The sequence below is a fragment of the Cebus imitator genome, unplaced genomic scaffold (assembly GCF_001604975.1).
Source record: "Cebus imitator isolate Cc_AM_T3 unplaced genomic scaffold, Cebus_imitator-1.0 Scaffold73, whole genome shotgun sequence".
Lineage (NCBI taxonomy): Eukaryota > Metazoa > Chordata > Mammalia > Primates > Cebidae > Cebus > Cebus imitator.
In genome coordinates this window covers 3,325,202-3,346,105 of record NW_016107388.1, presented here as the reverse complement: position 1 = coordinate 3,346,105, position 20,904 = coordinate 3,325,202, and the positions used below count along the sequence as shown (strand labels likewise).

Here is a 20,904-nt window from a genome sequence, read left to right as displayed (position 1 = left end):
AAATTCCTGTTGTATAATGTTCAGAAACTTTTTTTTTCACATTTAGTGAGTGAATGGCATTTGCAAGATAACTCAGCCAAAATGTTAATAACTGTTCTTTTTCCTTTAGTTTTTAACATGTATTTATAGCTTTTACAGTTTTTTTTCTGATATCTTATCCAGGAAAAGGGATGGGGAAAGGAGATAGATGACTTAGCTTGGATCAGGCCCTGGAAATCAAACATTCCTTTGAAAGATGGGAATGCTCTAACTCTTACGGTTTCTTTAGATACCTGAAAATAATTGGAAAGTGGATCACAAAAAAAATACAAAATAACTCAGAAAATACAGGAATAGTGTTAATCTATCCCAAAATGTCCCTTCAAAAGGGTAAAGCCTATATTCTGTATATCTGGATAAGCCCTCACTTTAGGCAGGATGTCAAAAAAAGAAAAAATCAGATGCATGACTGGAGTAGTTGATGTTCTCCTCTGATTACTGACACCACCACAAATAACACTGAGTAGGCTGGAGTCCACCGCTTGTTACAATTGAGTGACTTTTGAACAACATCAGAGGAAACAAAATCACTGAGAAAACAAGGAATCTATTAATTGTGGAAGAAAACTGCTAAGGATAACTAACTACCTTCTTACATTATTATTATCATTTTAGCAATGGGGTCTCACTCCGTCACCCAGCCTGGAGTGCAGTGGCACAATCATGGCTCACTGTAGCCTCAAACTCCTGGGCTCAAGCAGTCCTCCTGCCTCAGTCTCCTGGGTAGCTGATTACATTATTTTTACAACACATATAAGATGGACAGGACATGGCCAGGTTCTGAGATGAAATGAAATGCAGGGGCACAGATCTTAATGGAGTGAGATTTTTGGTAGATGGCTTAAGAGCCTATTCTTAGGCCACTGGTGAATTACCAATTGTCTTTGCTGCCTTCAAGCTTTGGGTGAAATTGCTTGAATGTTTTACAGATTAAACTTCTTACCTACTTCATACTGACAGCAACTTTCCCACCTAAAATATCAGTTTACATTTAGTCAAAGATTTTCACTGGTTTCTAAAATGTTTATGAAGTTACTAGGTTGTATTGCTCTTAAAAACTCACAAAAACTCCTTTCTGGAATCTGTCATATAATTGGTGCTGGTGTTCCTAAGATCTGCTATTTTAGTAAAGTGTGGGTTTCTAATATTTATTGTTTATAACATGTACATTTTTCAAATGAATTAAAACGTTATTGATTGGTAACTGACAGCATCACTGGGACAACGCTTTCCCACATCATGGAATCAGAGAATCGAATGTAATGTTGAAACAGTTACCTAAGGAAGTAACTCAGGCTATGATTTTTAGTTTTCTTTTAGATAGTCTACTGGTTCTCATATAATATAAACCCTTGATACACTAGCTTCTGCGTGTCCTATACTGTGTTAATTTATCTTGCACAGAGAAGCTACCTCCTCCATAATCTACTGGGCAGAGGAAATGAACCTGTGACATGCACTTGACTCTAATGATGTATTTTCTATTGACTCAGCTGCCCAACACCAGGATGTGATGGGAGCGGCCACGTGACAGGAAACTATGCATCTCATCGCAGGTATGTAAGGGCCTCACATGCAGTCTGATTTTCATCGTCTTGTTCTATTTTAAATACTTATTCTCACCCTTTCTAGCCAGGTATTATCTGAAGCAGGAAATGGAGAGTGAGTTGGTTGGGTTTTGGGTTTATTTCGTCTTTCAGAAATAAAGTTATGTGGCATAAAAGTCGTGATTCTTGATCAAAATGTGTTTCTGATCCTGTAGCCCAGGTTATAAGTGAAAAGCTGAGCTCACGTCAGGCTTCAGTTCTGTGTGGCTTGAGGACAAGGAGTGAAGACAACAGAGTGACTGGAATTGACCATTTGCCCCAGGGGAAGTAATACCCTCAGTCCTGGGCAAACAACAAATTGAGGCATTTGAGAGATTAAGCAGTGCAAAGGGGCTGCTTTAGTCTTTCCACTTACCGCCTCCATTGATGGGATTTGTCTTCCCTTTGGAAAAGCACCATCACCTGGTGGTCCAGCAGGAATGGACTCTGCATGTGTAGATGATCATTGCATCCCTGAGCTTTAGAGTTGGGGAGTCTCATTGGCTAAAGCCATTCATTTGATGAACAGAAAATCTGAATCTACGAGAAATAGTTGAAGTGACACCAGCCCAGACTGGTGAGAACAGAACAGCCAGATTCAAAGCGAGTTACTTTTTTCCCACTCCCCAACCACCAAAAATTTAACATATGTTCAGGACTCAGGATCATTTGACTCAGAGTTGTATACATCAGTGTTGTGTTTTTTCTCATCCCTCTCTAGTGTTTCTGGATGTCCTCTAGCAGATAAGACTCTTAAATCCCTCATGGCTGCCAACTCTCAGGAGCTTAAGTAAGTGTGGGAAGCGTGGCCAGCCTGCCCTTTGTCCACACGGTAGGACCCTCTCATTCAGTGTCCATTCATTGCCCAAGTGGTCTGCAACCAGCAGTACGTCCTGCCAGCAGGGATCGCGGCAAAGGCACTTTCTCGATAAATTGTTGGATGACTGAAACCAAATCATTGTAACTTAATTTAGTTAATTTACTTGCCTCAGGGGCTTTGTATTTTATAACAATTTTAAAAAGAATTCTATAATAGTTAAACACAATATTTTTTGTATAAATTTCAGAATCTATATATTAAATCAGAGCCGTGAAGGTATACCAAAATATGTCTAACATCTAATTTTAAGGAAATTGCATAATTCTTTACCTTCTGGGTATTTTGATTCATAAAACTGCCTTTCACTTTTGGGTACCAAAAACAGTTTGGGTTCATTCCTGCCTCATCTACAAGATCTCCAAGTCACATGTGTATTAACTTTTACTTATTGATTTTATTTTTCATGCTCATCTTCTTTTAATACAAAGTTTTCATTTGTTTATTTTCATATCTTATTATATTACATATGGAACAATAAACATTTATAATCTAGCTTTTACCTTCTTAAAATATAATGGGACATAAGTGTTAAAAGATAAATAAATAGGATTAAACAAAACTAATTAAATTTATTTACAAATAATAAAATCATTAGGAAAAAATGAGTATTACTACATCTAGTGGTAAAACAATATGTGTAGACAGTAGCATCAGCATTTGGTGTCTAAAACACATGCAACATTTCAGGTATTGTATTTTCTTACTATTTTGTTAGTCTTTCCTTTTCTAAGTTGTTTAAAATTTTTTATCTAAAAATTTAAAAAACAGTTTATAAAAGAAGATGTGAATGCAAATTGTGTTTCTGGCACATGGAACAAGTTAGGATTATCTACAAGATGGCTAAACCTTTTTGCTGTTTCTGAAGTTATAAAAGAAGATGTGATAATGAACAGATATGCCAATTTGGAATCTTAGTACCAAAAATAATAAAAGAAACTGTGAAATATAATTTTCTCATCATTTCCTTCCTTCCTTCCTTTTCTTTCTCTCTGTTTTTCTTTCCCTTTCTTTCTTTTCTTTCCTTCCTTCCTTCCTTCCTTCCTTTCTTTCCTCCTTCCTTCCTTCCTTTCCTCCTTCCTTCCTTCTTTCCTTCCTTCCTTACTTTTTCCCTTCCTTCCTTCCTCCCTTTTTTCTTTCTTATTTTGCTTGAGACAGAGTGTGGTTCTGTCCCTCAGGCTAGAGTGCAATGGCATGGTCTTAGCTCACTGCAACCTCTGCCTCCTGTGTTCAAGTGATTCTCCTGCCTCAGCCTCCCAAGTAGCTGGGATTACAGGCATGCAACACATACCCGGGTAATTTTTGTATTTTTAGTAGAGAGAGGGTTTCACCATCTTAGCCAGGTTGGTCTCAACCTCCTGACCTCAGGTGATCCGCCCTCCTCAGCTCCCAAAGTGCTGGGATTACAGGCCCGAGCCACCATGCCTGGCCAGTTTTCTCATTTTCAGTGTCAAGTACAATTTACTGTGTCAGTGTGGATTCTAGAAATCACTTTATTGACTCCCGTTTTTCTAGGCTAAAATATAAGTAGTAAGTAGAGACTAACAATTAACAAACTGAAAAGTGAGATGTACCAAAACGAAGATGTGCTCAATTGTGTTAAAATTCTATATTGCCACATCTTAATTACAGCTAGTGGTTCTCTTCTTTTCTCTAAAACTTACTTCTAGAAAAATGTTGGTAATACATTAAAACATGCAAATTGAGAGATTCTATAGCAATATTCACTATTTAATATTTTATGCAGCTATCTAGTAAGTAATATCTTTGGTTTTTCCATAGATATTTTTTCCATACAAGAAAGTTTCTTCCATGCAAGAAAAATCAAAGAGACATTTTATTGACCTCTCGTTTAGCTATTCACGAAGAATCCCCCAAAATGATTATTCAGCACAAATATTTCCATATCAATATGCTATAAAACCACTTTTTTACTAAAAAATGTTAATAGAAAAAGACTAGCATGCAAAAATTTCTTATAATGGAGGATACATATTATGTCTTTAAATTCTTGATGAAAGACTCAATGCAGTTTGCCCTGGTTAGCCAGAAGAGATGTGTGCTGATTTTATATTTCATTTGAAAAAAAAAAGGCATTTGTTCCCTATTTTCTGCCTCAAGCTTGAATATAAATTCATTCTGTGAAAGTTTAGAGGAATGGGATTTAAGAAAAGGGATAGTGGATGCATTTTTCTTTGGATTATTGTTTTTCTCAAATAGAACTTTTGAACTGAACCATGGTGGGCATTCAGAAATGCAAGTAGTTTGTGATGGCCTCTGGTTTTTATTTGTATTTGGGATTTTCTAAAAAGACAAAAAAAGAAAAAGGTGAAAGTCTATATAAACTTTTATATTTAATAATATTTTGAAACCTATTCCTAATCAACATTCCAAGTAGAAATTGGATTCCCTGTAATCCTTCATTTTCTCGTTTCAATTTAATGGTTGATTGTTGATGTAGTTATTGGTGGATTTTCCCCAAAGACCATTTAACTTGTGCCATGAGGCCATGAGGCAGGACAGACCAGGTGCAAATTATTGAGGTTCTTTGGTCATCCCAGAAATGTTCCATGTCTCTGCAGTTCACATGTACCCTGTTGTTCATCTGAAATCAATAGATGATCATAGTAGCACAGCATATCAGAGAAAATAAATTATTCATAAAAATAATTTGGAGGCTGGGCATGGTGGCTCATGCCTGTAATCTCAGCACTTTGGGAGGCCAAGGCAGGTGGATAACCTAAGGTCAGGAGTTCGAGACCAGCCTGGCCAACATGGTGAAACACTGTGTCTACTAAAAATACAAAAATTAAATGGGTGGGGCACGCACCTATAATCCCAGCTACTTAGGAGGCTGAGACAGTAGAATTGCTTGAACCCAGGAGACGGTGGTTGCAGTGAGCTGAGATCATGCCATTGCACTCCAGCCTGGGTGACAAGTGAGACTCCGTCTCAAAAATAATAATGATATAATGATAATAATTTGGAAAACTTTTCTTTTTACATAAAAGGTAAGAACTTTGCATGATGTAGACATAAGCCTAGCAAGAAGTTGTGGACTGATTTTCAAGTCCCTTCTATATGAGGTTAAGAAATATGTACAGTAAATATCAACTAATCCGTTGTCACTCAGTAGTCATATATCTTAAAAATATTTAAAGATTATTAATCGACATTTAATTATATTTAAGCAAAAAAAAAAAAAACCCACACAAAAAGCAGCACATTGTCTTTAGTTGTATTTGGATGTGTGACCCCCCTCTCTTCACGTAAACTACACAGACGTGGAACATTAATGTAATTACTAAAGAATCTAAATAATTTGGGTGTGACCCCCACTCCCACCGCTACAACCTCTCAACTGACGATGTCTTCCTATGCCTTCCAGGTGTCCAACCCCAGGCTGCGATGGCTCGGGTCACGTGACTGGAAACTATGCTTCCCACAGAAGGTAGGATTGATCCTGTTTCTGAGAGGTGGAAATGAGCTTGTCCGCAGCAGTCAGAGAGATCACATAGTTTTGTTTTGTTCTTTGTCGGGTCCCTATTTCAGCTTGTCCGGATGTCCTCGCGCAAGGAAAGGTGGTGTCAAAATGACCCCGACCAAGGAAGAAAAAGAAGACCCTGAACTGAAGTGCGTGCAATGGTTGAGACATGGGGGTCAGCTGTCTCTTGCTGGTAAAATGGGAGGGCCCTTGGCCGGGCGCGGTGGCTCACGCCTGTAATCCCAGCACTTTGGGAGGCCGAGGTGGGCGGATCACAAGGTCATGAGATCGAGACCATCCTGGCCAACACGGTGAAACCCTGTCTCTACTAAAAATACAAAAAAAATAGCTGGGAGTGCTGGCACGCGCCTGTGGTCCCAGCTACTAGTGAGGCTGAGGCAGAAGAATTGCTTGAACCCAGGAGGCAGAGGTTGCAGTGAGCCAAGATTACATCACTGCACTCCAGCCTGGGTGACAGAGTGAGACTCCGTAAAAAAAAAAAAAAAAAAAAAAAAAAAAAAAAAAAAAAAAAAAAAAAAAAAAAAAAAAAAGGAAGGGCCCTTGGTTGGGATGCAATTGAACATGGATTGAGTTTCAGTAATGGTGTGTCCTATTCAACATAAGCAAGAGTCAAACTATTTGGAGGTTTGAGAAAAGTTCCCTATTTATAGCTACATTTCCATAGTTCTTTGATAATGCAAAAGATAAAAACGAAAAACCAGAACAGTTTCATACGATTCTTCATTGTTTTAAAGGAAGGCAACACTGTGGAAGTGCTCTACAGTGACAAATATAGCAGCATTTCCCCCTGAAACTTTCATTTTACTTAAGGTGAAATTGTATCTCATTTGAATTCCTTCCTTTAAGAAAGGTCTTGGATGCTATATGCAGATATAGACATAGAAATTTAAGTTATTTTCTCAACAACAATTCTAGATGCAATATTTAAACATTTAGAAACCCAAATTCCAATTCTACGCATGATGTGCTATGTAGCATTGGTCAAGGCAGTTAACGTTTTCTACCCTTGCTCTTCGGAAGCAGCATAACATAGTCCTTATGTGGTTGGCTCTAGACTTAAAAAGTGTGGGCATGAACTTGACTCCACTTCTTGTAAAATGAGTGGCAAGTTACCCGAGCTCTCTAAGCCTCATTATTCCCCATCAACAAAGTGGGATAATAATACTCTCCACTCAATAGATTGCAATGAATACTAAGCAAGATAACGCATGAAAATCACGTAGCTCAGAGCCTACTTATGCAATGCTGTTTTGCTAGTTGTGGTGGCATCTTTTATTAAAACTCTGTAATTGCATGTTTGTTCTCTGGAGAGTGTAGGACTATCACTGCCTTCTTTCCAGCTGGTAATGTCTCTGCTTTCTCCCTAGATGTCCCGTGATAGGGTGTGATGGCCAAGGTCACATATCAGGTAAATACACGTCACATCGCACAGCTTCTGGCTGTCCCCTGGCTGCCAAGAGACAGAAGGAGAATCCTCTCAATGGAACCTCCCTCTCCTGGAAACTGAACAAGCAAGAGCTCCCACATTGTCCTTTGCCAGGCTGCAATGGGCTGGGCCATGTAAATAATGTTTTTGTCACCCACCGAAGGTAACATGAGTTTTTTGTCTTTTTGTTGTCATTTGTGACCGGTGGTCACCTAGGCTGCCTTGGGGAGAGGGTTGTGAACAACCCCCTAAAGCTTGCTCACTGTAGCACTTGAGATGTCATAACATGAAGTCTTGCCATATACATATTGGATAAGCATGAAGAATGAAAAATGGTATTTTCTGTATTTCTGAAAATTCACTACACAGGTCTCAAGTGCTCTAGAAAATGTGCAGGTTTTTTTTTTTTTGTATTCTAAAATATTGCTTAGGCTGCTATTTTTTAACAGTTCAGTCTTTTAATGGTTTACTTCAGTTCCAAGTGGTCATATCTACTCTATTATGTTATGTAATTGCAAACTTTCACTTTACACATTAATTGCGGTCTCTCTGTCTTATGGACTGGCTCAATTTCGGGCCAGAATTGTAGTTATTTTGCTACTAGGAAGATGTGACTCACCTGCAGCAGCAAGAAAGAAAGTGACGCAGTGACTGTGAAGTCTGCAGCAGGGTGCCCAACATCTAGAAGCCCTTTCACAGTTTCTCAGTGACGGAGCTCCTCTCTCAGCGAGTGTCATGAGTGTCACCAAGCCCTTTGTTGGGCAGCGGTGATCTTTGTCCAGCTTTTTGGTTTGCATTCCACCTAAAGGAAAAGACTAGAAGATTCCCTCCATATTTCTCCAGCCAGTGGGGTCCCTGATCATCTTTTGGACCACTGTACATGATGCTAGTTTAAAACCCAATGAAGCTTTAGGAAACCATCGATGTTTTATATGTGAGCAGTGTAAACATTAAGCAAAATCGGAGCATTTTGACATTTTGCTCAGTTCTAAAGATATATACGGGTGAGATCAGAAAATAGGGCCTTCCAGGAATTGCTTATGTAAAGGTATTTAAATAGTCAGTGAAACCTGTTTATGGAGAAAACTTGACTTTTTCAAGTGGTTTATTTTTTGATGCTTTTCAAATGTAGACCTCTATCCACAATAGCACACATTGTTTTATCCTAAGTTTGAATTACTGTTTCGTATTCAGGAACCTCAGTCACAAATCAAGTGTGCCTAACTGCACAGCAACTTGACTTCCTTGTAATGACCTCAGTAACATCCATGTTGATTCTGCTAATGAAATAGTAATGCTGCGCTGTGGTGAGCACATCGCTCAGTTAGCAATAATGAAGTTATCTTTAAGAATTGTGAGGAAGTTTTAAATGGTGATGCCAAGGCTTGGTGAGGATGCGGAGCAACAGGTGCTCTCATACTCTGTAGGTGGGAGAGCAACTGGTAGTGCCACTTTCAGAAGCAAATTACTGTTAAAGAGTCAAGTTGGAAAATGAACAGATGCACATGGCCCCAGCACCCAGCCATGAGCTGTCAGATCCGTGCCCAGAGGATCTTTGCATATTAGAACCCAGAGACCTGTCTGAGCACATCTGAGCAGTGTTGCTCTACTAACTCCAAACTGGAAGCAACTTTTGTGCCCACGAACAGTTAAGTGGGTAAATGAGCAGTGCTTATTGCTGGCGCTACATGCCTGTGGTCCCAGCTACTCAGGAGGCCGAGATAGGAGGATCGCTTGAGTCCAGGAGTTTGAGGCTGCCGTGAGCTATGATTGCTCCACTGTACTCAAGCCTGGTGACAGAACAAGACCCCATCTCTAAAAATAGAATTTTTTTTTTTTTTTTGAGATGGAGTTTCACTCTTCTTGCCCAGACTGGAGTGCAGTCGTGATCTCAGCTCACAGAAACCTCTGCCTCCCGGGTTCAAGCAATTCTCCTGCCTCAGCCTCCCGAGTAGCGGGGATTACAGGCATGTGCCATTACACCCAGCTAATTGTTTGTATTTTTAGTAGAGATGGGGTTTCTCCATGTTGGTCAGGCTGGTGTGGAACTCATGACCTCAGTTGATCCGCCCACCTCAGCCTCCCAAAGTACTGGGATTACAAGTGTGAGTCACCATGCCCAGCCAAGAATATTCATAAACTGCAAATACACATCATATGTGCCTGTTTACATATTATGCATTTTATAATAAGAAAAAGAAAACTTTGATTTCAAAAACATAGGCTACAATATTAATGCCAAGTTACTATTTTTTTCTGCCTCAGCCTCCCAAGTGGCTGGAACTACAGGTGCTTGGCACCATACCATGCTAATTTTTGTAGTTTTAGTAGAGATGGGGTTTTGCCATGTTGACCAGGCTGCTCTCGAACTCCTGACCTCAGGTGATCCACTCGCCTCATCCTCCCAAAGTGCTGGGATTACAGGCGTGAGCCACTGTATCCGACATCCAAAGTATTATTTTCTAGGATACGGAAAGCAGTGAAGAATTTAGACAAAAGAGTAATTCAGATTTCAGCACTCTTAAAATTTCTCTTGCAATTTAAAACATTTAAGAAATTGGATTTAATTTGGTGTATTCTCTTTAAGGTGGAATACTATTTCTTTTCTGTGTGTAGAATTTAACAAAATTGAATTTCTCTTGTGGTTTTAAGAGACTATATTTAATTTGGGGTATTCTCTGTAAGATGGAACTCTCTGTCTTTTCTATGCGTAGATTTTTTTTTTTTTTTGAGATAGAGTCTCACTCTGTCACCCAGGCTGGAGTGCAGTGATGCGATCTCAGCTCACTGTAACCTCTGCCTCCCAGGTTCAGGTGATTCTCCTGCCTCAGCTTCCTAAGTAGCTGGGACCACCACACACAACTATTTATTTATTTATTTATTTATTTATTTTGTGTTTTTAGTAGAGACAGGGTTTCACTAAGTTGGTCAGGCTGATCTCCAACTCCTGGCCTCAAATGGCCCACCCAGCTCGGCCTCCCAAAGTGCTGGGATTACAGGTATGAGTAACTGTACCCAGCCTATGTGTAGAATTTAATGGAATAATATCACAAAACGCTTAGCTTATGCCTGGCATATAGTAGGGGTTCAACACAGATGATCTCCTTTCCTGTTTCTGAAAATAACATTAAGCCTATGTGTACATATGCAGGATGACTTAGATGACTTGGACTATAACTCACAACAGGCTTTTATACATTACGTATTTTGAATCTGAAATCTCTGAGGTTGTTCGTACTCTTTCCCATCACTTGTTACCTGATAATAGCTGACACATATTCAGGGTTCTCGTGCACAGACAGTGCTGTTATAAGTAACTGGCATGGTTTATTCCTTTAAACCTTTACAAAACCCTGTGAGCGACAGGTATTATAATTATCCTCAGTTGACAGAGGATGAAGCAAGCACAGGGAAGTTATGGAATTGCTTTGAATATGGGTTGGCACGAGAGCCTGTGTCATCCTGCTTCCCCTAAGGTTTAATGATGGGTCTTCGCCATGGACCAGGCACCAAGCTGAAGCGTCACAGGTGCTAGTGCATAGATGTTTTCTCAACCAAAATGAGAATAATTACAAAACACACTTTGTTGGATGGTTAAGAACAATTTGACCCACACACTCTATCCATATTATATTTATATAATAAGTACCTTCAAACCTTGCTTTAAATCTCTATATGATAACATTTTCCCTTTGAAAAAAATAGCAATCTGAGAAGATAACTGATACGTTAAAACACACACACACACACATTATTATGAATGTTTTTAGCTTTAAAATCAGAAATTCTGTGATCGATAGAACTCATTTAGTTCTATGCCATATCTTTGTGATTTTACGAAAGCTTATTAATATATTGTAAGCAATTATGTTCACAGCATACATTGTATTGCCTGCCATTTTGCTTTAAGAAGGCAGATGAAGATATAATTTAAAATTGCAATTGGGCACCGTGGCTCACGCCTGTAATCCCAGCACTTTGGGAGGCCGAGGCAGGCAGATCACTTGATGTCAGGAGTTCGAGACCAGCCTGGCCAATATGGTGAAACCCTGTCTCTACTAAAAATACAAAACTTAGCCAGGTGTAGTGGTGTGCACCTATAATCCCAGCTACTCAGGGGACTGATGCAGGAGAATTGCTTGAGCCCAGAAGGTGGAGGTTGCAGTGAGCCAAGACTGTACCAGTGCACTCCAGCCTGAGTGACACAGCGAGACTGTCTCAAAAAAAAAAAAAAAATTGGCTTAATATGTCTTAATAGAATGGCAATTTTGGTCAAAACCATATGAGCCATTTCTGCTTTTCCAATATGGAGCCAAATTCAGAAGTTTGTACCTCCGCCTCTTAAAACCTGCCTTCAAAAGGAAAAAGGACTTTTAAAGTGTTTATCCTGCCCATTTTTAAAAAATTTAAGATTCATCTTATATCCTGGAAGATATGAAATATCTACATTGGAAGATACAAAATCAAGCGGCATTTTGGAAGCAAAGCGTCTCTTTCATAACTATCTTCTTTGCTTCTGAGTCATGTAATTATGGATGGACGCTTCATTAACATTTCCACAACACTGCGTCACCCTGAAAGTTTTCTGGCATGTTGTCTGAACAGAGTAGATCCTTTAAGGGTGAGGATCAGAGAAGTTCTAATGAGGTATTAATATCCATTATGTTACAAAGGGTCTTACTAAAGGTCACCTTTAAACATCCAGTTTACCAAAAAAATATTCATGACTATTTTCTGAGAATGCAATATGTGACATAAAAGAAGACAGACTTGTGCAAACTCCCCATAAAAAAAGGTAATAAAACCTTAATAGGCCACAATTGACAGTGAGAAACTTCCAAAAATAGAAGATGCAATTTCCAAGTCAAGTTTTTGCTTTTCATTATTTTCTTTTTTGTGTAGAAAAATGTATAGCTTATCACATTAGGCAAACTGCATAATCTTTTCTACATATATAATAATATATGTCTATTATTTTTTATATTTCATAGGCTCTTAGTGTAGAATAATTTAGTATTCTTGAAAAATACAGTAATTAAGCACACATTTATTAAGTGCTTTGCTTTGGAAATATATTTTTTTTCACTTTTCCAAATGTCCTACGCTTCAGGGTGAAATGATTGCTTTATAGATGAGTTGTAACTAACTTTCTGTAAGAAAAAAAGACTTTAAATGACTGACTGTGATCGTCATTGTTTTGATCTAAAAATTGTTTCTACGAAAACACAGCAAGATTGCAAAAGAATTAATGGCTGCACAGAACAACGAAAGTATCTGATCATAAACGATGGAAAACAAGTTTTCTTCAGTGTTGTCATTTATCCTGCTGGTGCAATTTAAATGAAACAGATGACATTAAGGGAAAAAAACCTTGCTGAAGAGTGCCACGGCTAAAAGGAAAGCGTTATAAACACCACTGCAACGTAACAGACTGCCTCTGCGGTGATTGCCTCTGAATACACTTGTGGCAGCTCCTCTGATTCTCCTTCCAGGGAAGAGATTTTTTTTTTTAATAAAAAATGTGTTAAAAGTTAAAGAAAGAGATCAGAAACTTTTCCATAACCAAACTGACTTTGCCATGGGGGTGAGGGGTAGGGTGTTATTTTGACTTCTATTGATTTGAGCCATTCTATAATGATCAAGGAACACTTTATATAAACGCAGGAAGAACTAGATTCTGCTTTACTACTCATGGAATTTTGACTAATTGAGAACAGTTCTTACTGATAATATATATGTATAATTTCACACTTGCGGAAAATAAACCACTACTAAACAAAATAATGTTTGAATGCAGAAGAATGGCAACTTAGCAAAATAAATTAAATAATAGTTGTGTATCAGCAGTAACTCTTTGTACTTTAAGGAAAGAAAACAAAACATTTTACATTATTTGAGGGCCTTTTGCCTTTGCTCGAATGGGTATGTATTCATTACTCTCTACAGAGAGGCTATGGGTTATAACGTAATTCATCGGCAGCAAAAGCATGAATAGTAGGTTGTGAATAAAACGTTTTAAGCTTTATAAGAAATCATATACATTTCATACACTAGTGCAATTTCTATTTTCACAGCTTATCTGGATGTCCTCTCAATGCACAAGCTATCAAAAAGGGCAAGGTTTCCGAAGAACTCATGACCATCAAGCTCAAAGCAACTGGGGGTAAGAGTGCAGGGCTGGCTGCCACCACCTCCACCAGGGTGTAGATGCTGGCTTTCCAAAGGGTTCCATGTGTCAAAGTATTCTCTAGGTGGGAAGTGTAATTTTAATGTACAAGAAGAAAGATTTCCTCAGATTTGAACTAAAATTATAAATTTGTTTAAAAACAAATTTTTTGGTGTCTTCCTTCTTCTTAAGGAAGGATCTCCAACAGAGAGAGTCAGGCAGTGAGGTATGACAGATTAAGATACTCTAGTGATTGGCAGGACACGGTGGCTCGTGCCTGTAACCCCAGTATGTTGGGAGGTCTAGGCAAGAGGATTGCTTGAGATCGGGAGTTTGTGACCGGCCTGGACAACACAGCCAGACCCCATCTCTACAAAATAAAAAAAAAATCAGCCCAGGGTAGCGGAGCCCACCTGTAGTCCCAGTTACTCTGGAAGCTGAGCTGGGAGGATTATAGAGCCCAGGATCCCAGGATTGAGGCTGCCGTAGTGAGGTAAGATAGTATAATAACACCACTGCTTTCTAGCCTGGCCGACAGCAAGAGATCAAATCTCTAAACAAAGCAACAACAACAGAGATACACTGATACACTGGTGGAAGTTGTGTCCTTCAGTCTCTCTCACGTGTGTGTGTGTGTGTGTGTGTGTGTGTGTGTACGTGTGTGTTTTTCTGGTATAAGTCCACTATAAAATTTCAGGAAGCAGCTTCTGGCATCTGTATTTGAATGCTTCAATTGTGTTTTGTGTTCAGCAAGGTATTTTTACAGAGATTCTGGAAGGTTTGGATTTAGCATCCATGTCTTTAACTAGGCCTAGATTTCCCTAGGTATTTCCTTAATGTCAATCCCCTCTCCAAGTTCAGAGTTACTGTTTCTGAGTTCTCTGTTTGGAACATCCAATTTTCCATTGATTCTTGAATGCTTTTCTTGAGATTTCTAATCAGCATTATCTGGCTCCCGTGTTGGTTTCCATCAAAGATCGTTCCAAAGCATTTAAGAAACAATGACAGAGGGATTCTTTTGCTCTGGAGACTTTATCTGCTGGCGCCTTTGGCACATGACTTTGGGGACTTTCACTGTTGTTACTTTCTCTGAAAGCATTGCCCAATCTTTTTAATTTGTGTGTGTGATTTTTAAAAAGAAGATATGTGGTATCCAAGGGAGGAAAGCACTCGAGCTTCCTACTGCTTTATGTAAAGCAGTCCTTGGGGGGCTGCCCTCCCTCCGTGGGTCCTCATCGCTAGGCACTGAAGGAGGGCAGTGAACATGCAGAGGAATAACGCCCCGGCTGCGGGGACAGGCGTGCCTCCTCCAGTCTTTCTGACATTCACATACTCAGTAAAAGAACTTTCCCCCAGATGCTCTTACTGCTCCTTGGAAATATCCCCTTAAATACCTCTCAGTACATTTGCAGTGAAATGAGGACAATTTATTGTGTATTTATATATCACCTTATTTCAAACAGTATGTAAAGGATAAGGACTGTGAAGCTACATGAAATTTAAAAAAAAATGCTAGTTAAAATTTAATTTAAAAATGAGACAAAGGAAAGTTAAAGATAAGAATGAGACAGAGCAAGCCTGAGGACGCTAAGACATGTGTGCAAAGGGCCATTTCTTGCTAGGTAAGTCAGGATTGCAAATTTGACCTCAACTTTTAGAAGCCAACACAAAAGAAAGCTATAATCGCCATGTGAATCACAGGGTAGTAAGGAAATTCAAAGCACAACTCCTTCTGGAACCCAGTGCATAACGGAAATATTTCTTATGAGTTCTCATTGTGGGAACACCCATACCATCCATACTCCAAACAGAACATAAGTTACAAGGCTGCTCCTAAGAAAGATAAAAACAAAACAGTGACCTGGTGGCATTACATCAAATTATGATGGAGTTTTGCAGGGGGCCAGCACACATATTGCTGGTCTGTCTGAACCCACTACAGACTTTCACAGAGACCCAGGAGCAGCAGGGCTGAGCGTGTGCACTTCCAAGGTTCCCTGTATGTCTAGCATCTTCAGCTGAGCTTTCAAACCCATTGACAAGTGTCAGGGTGCAGTCATTCTAGGTGGACACGTAACTAACTGGAAAAGTACACGTTTTACAGTCCAAGAAAGTAGAGGCTGATGCTCTGTGAAACGTAAGAACCTACAATGACTTTGCATGAGAAAAAGCCCACCTGATTTCAGGTCAGTGATTCACTGAAGGTCAAGAAGGACCGAAAGTAATTTGGAGGTCTGCTCTAAGGACACTGTGTTTCGTGGTCCCTTACCTTAAAGTGTGGCCACAATAATTGTCTGGATGATCTTTAAAGCAGGTGTAAACCAACACATCTTCAGACATTTAAAACGTCAAATCAAATTGCAATAAAATATAAAGTGCATTTGGCTTTAACTTTGGCATACTGTGTTAGTTTAAACTAGATACAAATCATTCATGCAATTAGTTGAATTAGATAATATTTTAGGGGAATATTACGTACAAACCAGTTCAAACATGGACGGTCTATGCCAAAAAATGTGTACATTAATTTTAGAAGAATTGATCCTTAGTTCTCCATCCTTGTTGTAATTAAAATGCCATGTTATTTTTTAAAGACCTTTACTAGTCCTTGATAATAAAATTAGGCCATCTGTGTAAGAAAGAATGCTGGTCCTTCTGTGCTTCATAGGAACAAGCAGAAGACATGATGATTGATCTATATATACAGTCTTGCATTTAGGAGTTCTTTCTAGCTCTTCCCACGTGACAAAATTGTGTGTCCTAAACACTGTTATATATCATTTCTTTCTGGACGTTAACTCTCCTCACTTCTTTAGTAACTAAATAGCCAGATTTACATTAATTCATTTTCCCCTAAATAAAAAAGTACAATTTTGGTGTGGGAACCCAATTTAAAAATAAAAGTTCACTCAAGAAATATAATAGAATTTGTTTGAAATATAATAGAATTGCTTCATTTGTATAATATGAAAAATATAGCTATAGTTCTTAAAGCCTCTTATAAGTTGAGAATACCTGATCTATACAGTATGTAAATAACTTGCATAATTATACAGAATGTAAAAAAAATATATGACATAATCCCCAATTATACAAATTAGACCCAGATTAGTACCAAGTAAACATTAGAATTATTAAATGAAAAGAAAGCAATTGCTCTTGCTTTTACATAGATGGATTGCATAAATAATCAAAGTTCCTGAACAGTTAAGTAAAATATCCAGTGGAAAGTTTATATGGTTTTCTTGATCATCAGCAATACCTAGTTAGTCCAACATTTTACTAGAAGTGTGTCTGCAAACATTAGCGTACACTTTTTACTGATACTTCCGAAACAGATTAAACACCTGTGAGTAAAGATAGCGTTATCATGGTTAAAAGAACACATTCTGGAACCAGAGAGTTCATGTTTGAATTCCACTGTACCAGTTACTTTGTACCTTGGTTTCCCGTCCTTACTTTGAGGTAATAAATGTTTCTACCTCATGGGTGTTAAATGAGGATTATATGAGTTAATATTTGGAGGCACAGAGTGAAATCTAAAGGTCCTTAAACACTGTGTGCATGGAGGGGAGTTTGGCAGGTAAGAAACTCCATGGAAACAGATGAAGTGATATGTGAACAGGAAGAATTATAAAGGGATTGATTGAATTTGATCTTCGGCTAAAATAGCTCCCCAAATCCCAGAAATGATAATAAAAACATTAGTTCCTTCATTTATTAATTCTATGAGAATGTGCGGGGAGCCTGTTACATATTAGATCACATGATAATGTGGGTTTTTTTTTGAGATCTCATGTTATGATCATAGCTTTCCTCACAAGCTCCATGCATCTTTTGTTATTAGGCATCTTCCAAACGGCCCCATCTGATTAAGAGGCTGGGGTGTCTTCAGGAACATTAGGCCTCGGGGAAACATAATCCTAAAGAAATCCCAGAACCAAGAACCCAGGCTGTCACTTAAACAGTCTTCTCACAAGCACTCATAGCTTAGTCAAATTGAACTTTTATTTATTCTACTGCAGGCTTCAGACCCCCGGTCTGCCTCATCACAGAGATAGCTCTACAGTTACCCACCTGCTCTGGCACAAACAAGCCAACACAGTCCATTCCTCACTTCTCTCACCCCACCTCCAGTCCTCACAAGTCCTGCAAATTCCGCCTACAGATTAGAGCCTGAAGTCTGTCTCCTTCTCCTGACCTCGCTTCCCTACACCCAGCCAGGACTCCAGCAATCACCTCCTCACGGGTCTCCTGGCTTCCCCTCTGACTCTTCTCCAATCTATCCTCTACTCAAAATTCCAAATTATGTTTATGAAAACCAGCGTGATCACCCCACCTCCCCCACCTAAAACCCTTCCCTGGCTCCCGTTACACTTGAAATAAACCTAAGCTCCCAGGAGGTCCCCATGGCTCAGATCCATCACTCGCATTCTTGCTGTCCATGGGGCACCCACTCCCTTCCCACTCTGGGCTCTGGGCTTCCTCCCTCCTCTTGGATGCTCAGCTCCTGGCTGGTTGTTCACAGGCCTGCCTCCTTCTGATCTTTAAAGTCTTAAAAAGAGTGCATCTTCTCCAGCGAAGGGCCTCCCAGCACCCTGTGTGCTTCCTTTAGAGCACTTCATGTTTTACAAGAGTCTCCTTGGTTTTTGTCTGCCTCACCAGATATTATGTAAGAAAATGCCATTCTTTGAAGTGGAATTTTACTGCAAAAAGACAGAAAAGAAAAACAATATGGCAAAGAAATATATAGCAATAGAAATATTCAATTGCTCAAATCAGAAAAATTTCACACGCTGATAGCACTCCAAATTCCTGTTTCATTAAGAATCCAGATATTTCAGTCCTTTCTTCCCCAGTTCTTACTCATCAATTGTCTGAGAGATGATTCCTGTACCCATGCACCATCCAGTAAAATATGGTGCTCCGAGATACAATGCAATTCTCCAGACACAGCCGGCCAGTGCATGATGAATCCCGAGTCCCAGATAGTACAGTTCTATGAGTATGGTCGTGGGTAACTGTTGGTTGTTTTCTTGGTAGCTGTGTCATACTGTTGACTCACATTCGAACTGGCCTACCTACTAAGATACCTAGGTTTTATATATTAGTGTGTTTTCCTTTTTCCATTAACTCTTAGAGCCCAGAGTTAGATCAATCTTACGACACACTCTTACCATTGGTCCATGCATGTCTCACTTTATTTAGTACTTACTGTTAATAAAGCAGTAAGTATCTACAGAATAGCCGTCTGTTTTATCATGCTGTATGTGATATAACTTTTGGGCTTAATTTTTTGGTGGGCATGTGGCCTCCTTTCAAGCTGTGCTTTTGGCGAGCAGTACTGCCGTGTACACCGTATGCATGTTTCCTGTGTACAACCTTTTGTTCTGAGTGTGTGCCTAAGGAAGAAATTGCAGGGTCATAGAGAACGTGAGCACTTGCCTTCAGGAGGCAAGGAAGGACTTCCCAAAGTAGTCACCCTAGGAAAGTATAAGAGCCCAGATCTTTTTCAAACCAATTGTCAGGCCAAGTACCCTCTATCCGGCCTTCATGAAATGGCTCTTATGAAGTCTCAGTGTGGAATTTCACGTGTGTCCCTCTTCATTGTCACTCTAGTGCAGACTCATTCTTCTGGAAAGTGGAATTCACTTCAGTCCTGCTCCTGGCACCCTGAAGATTGACCACCTTCCCCAGGTCCTCAAAAGCTTTCAAATGTAGTCATACTCCTTCTACAAAGTAATCATGGGAAATAACCCCCATTCATTGAGAGCCTGTGGCATGTTTAGCGTGCTACGTTTTATTGCATTCATTCTCACAGTGTAGATATCATGCTGTTTTACAGAAGAGGAAACCGAAGCACGAAGAAGATTAGAAGTTGTCCAAGTTCAAGAATGGGAATCAAACTCCCAAGTTGATGCTCTTTCCCCTAAATCACATTTTCCTCATCCATGTGGAGAACCCTGCCAATGTGTCTCTGGACTCTAAGTCACCTGCCAGAAGCCCCCAGCTCTGCCTGCAGTCATGGGTCCTAAGGTCTAACTCAACTAAACAGATATTTAGTTACTCAGCATAAAACTGTCCTTGCAGCATTTTGAACAAGAGAATGCAAGGGCTTTGAGGTTTAATCCCAGCTCTGCCTCTTAATTTGAACTTGGGCAGGTTATTTAACTTCTGTCGGTGATTCCTGAGGCCTCATTTAACCTCTCCGGGGCTCCGGTGTCTTCATATGTGAGGAGGGCAGATGGAGCGAATCCTGCTGCAGGGTGCGGTGATATGTAATTGAAGACACATTTACAAATGTATCTGGCAGCATCCATAGGACATAACTGAGCCCCATGCCATGGCGGCACTTTTCTACTCCCTCTTTTCTTTCTTACCAAGAAATTAAATCTGTAACTCCTCTTATCCACTTTTTCAGAATCCTGGATGTGCATGGTTTTGGTAAAGGCACTTCAAATGAAAGTCTTGTTTTCAACTAGCAAATCACAAATTAAACATAAAATGACTCACTTGTTAACCGTCTTACTCTTTACAGGAATAGAGAGTGATGAAGAAATTAGACATTTGGATGAAGAAATAAAGGAACTGAATGAATCCAACCTTAAAATTGAAGCAGATATGATGAAACTTCAGACCCAGGAAAAAAAAAAAAAAAAAAAGTAATTCACAATCCTTAATGTAATCATAACCTTTGGTAGAAACAAAATGAACTTTTTAAAGCCTTTGTGAAAATATACTGATATCTTAAATATGCTGAGTATTTCTAGATTCCATAATTATTGTAAAATTCTGAATAGGTGGATCATCCCAGGTTATCATTTATTCAGTAGCTGTGGGCAAGCTTTCTCATGTTTTGCTCTGGTGGCATCAAAGTTTTCATAATCAAACAAGGCAGATCAGCCTATAATCAAAGAGTCTGGTAGAGCATGTAGTGCATTAGAAAAAAAAATGTGATGAAAATGTAAGAATCCTTAGTTTTATTCAAAATTCAAGTACAACATAGCAACTTTTTCATTTAAGGTTTTGGAACACCTCTGAATGCTCAAGTGTTTATTAGAAACAGAGCTTACTGAACATTTTCTTGAGCAAATTCTTTACCCAAAAAAACAAGCAATTTCTCATTTCTGCATTCTTCTTCTTGATGTCTGCCTCTACCCCTGGAAATCAACAGTTCAGACCAAGGTTTTTAAAACATGAATCACAACTCTCTTGCAACAAGTTAGCAGCGAAAGAATAAGACAAGAGCACGGGACTGAGTGTCTTTCTCCCCTTCCCTTCTCTCCTCTTCTGAAATGTAGGATT

General features: G+C 39.2%; 1 protein-coding gene across 8 annotated transcripts in view; it reads left to right on the top strand.

Moving 5' to 3' along the window:
* Positions 1-20,904, top strand: part of LOC108306691 (ST18 C2H2C-type zinc finger transcription factor) — a 140,950-nt gene that overhangs the window by 115,044 nt on the left and 5,002 nt on the right. For all 8 annotated transcript variants that reach the window (XM_037739701.1, XM_037739699.1, XM_037739698.1 and 5 more), the window contains 7 exons: positions 1,533-1,595; positions 2,347-2,415; positions 5,891-5,953; positions 6,055-6,135; positions 7,375-7,596; positions 13,508-13,596; positions 20,138-20,241. In XM_037739701.1, the coding sequence (XP_037595629.1) occupies positions 1,533-1,595; positions 2,347-2,415; positions 5,891-5,953; positions 6,055-6,135; positions 7,375-7,596; positions 13,508-13,596; positions 20,138-20,241 (691 nt within the window). The remainder of the gene's footprint in view (positions 1-1,532; positions 1,596-2,346; positions 2,416-5,890; positions 5,954-6,054; positions 6,136-7,374; positions 7,597-13,507; positions 13,597-20,137; positions 20,242-20,904) is intronic.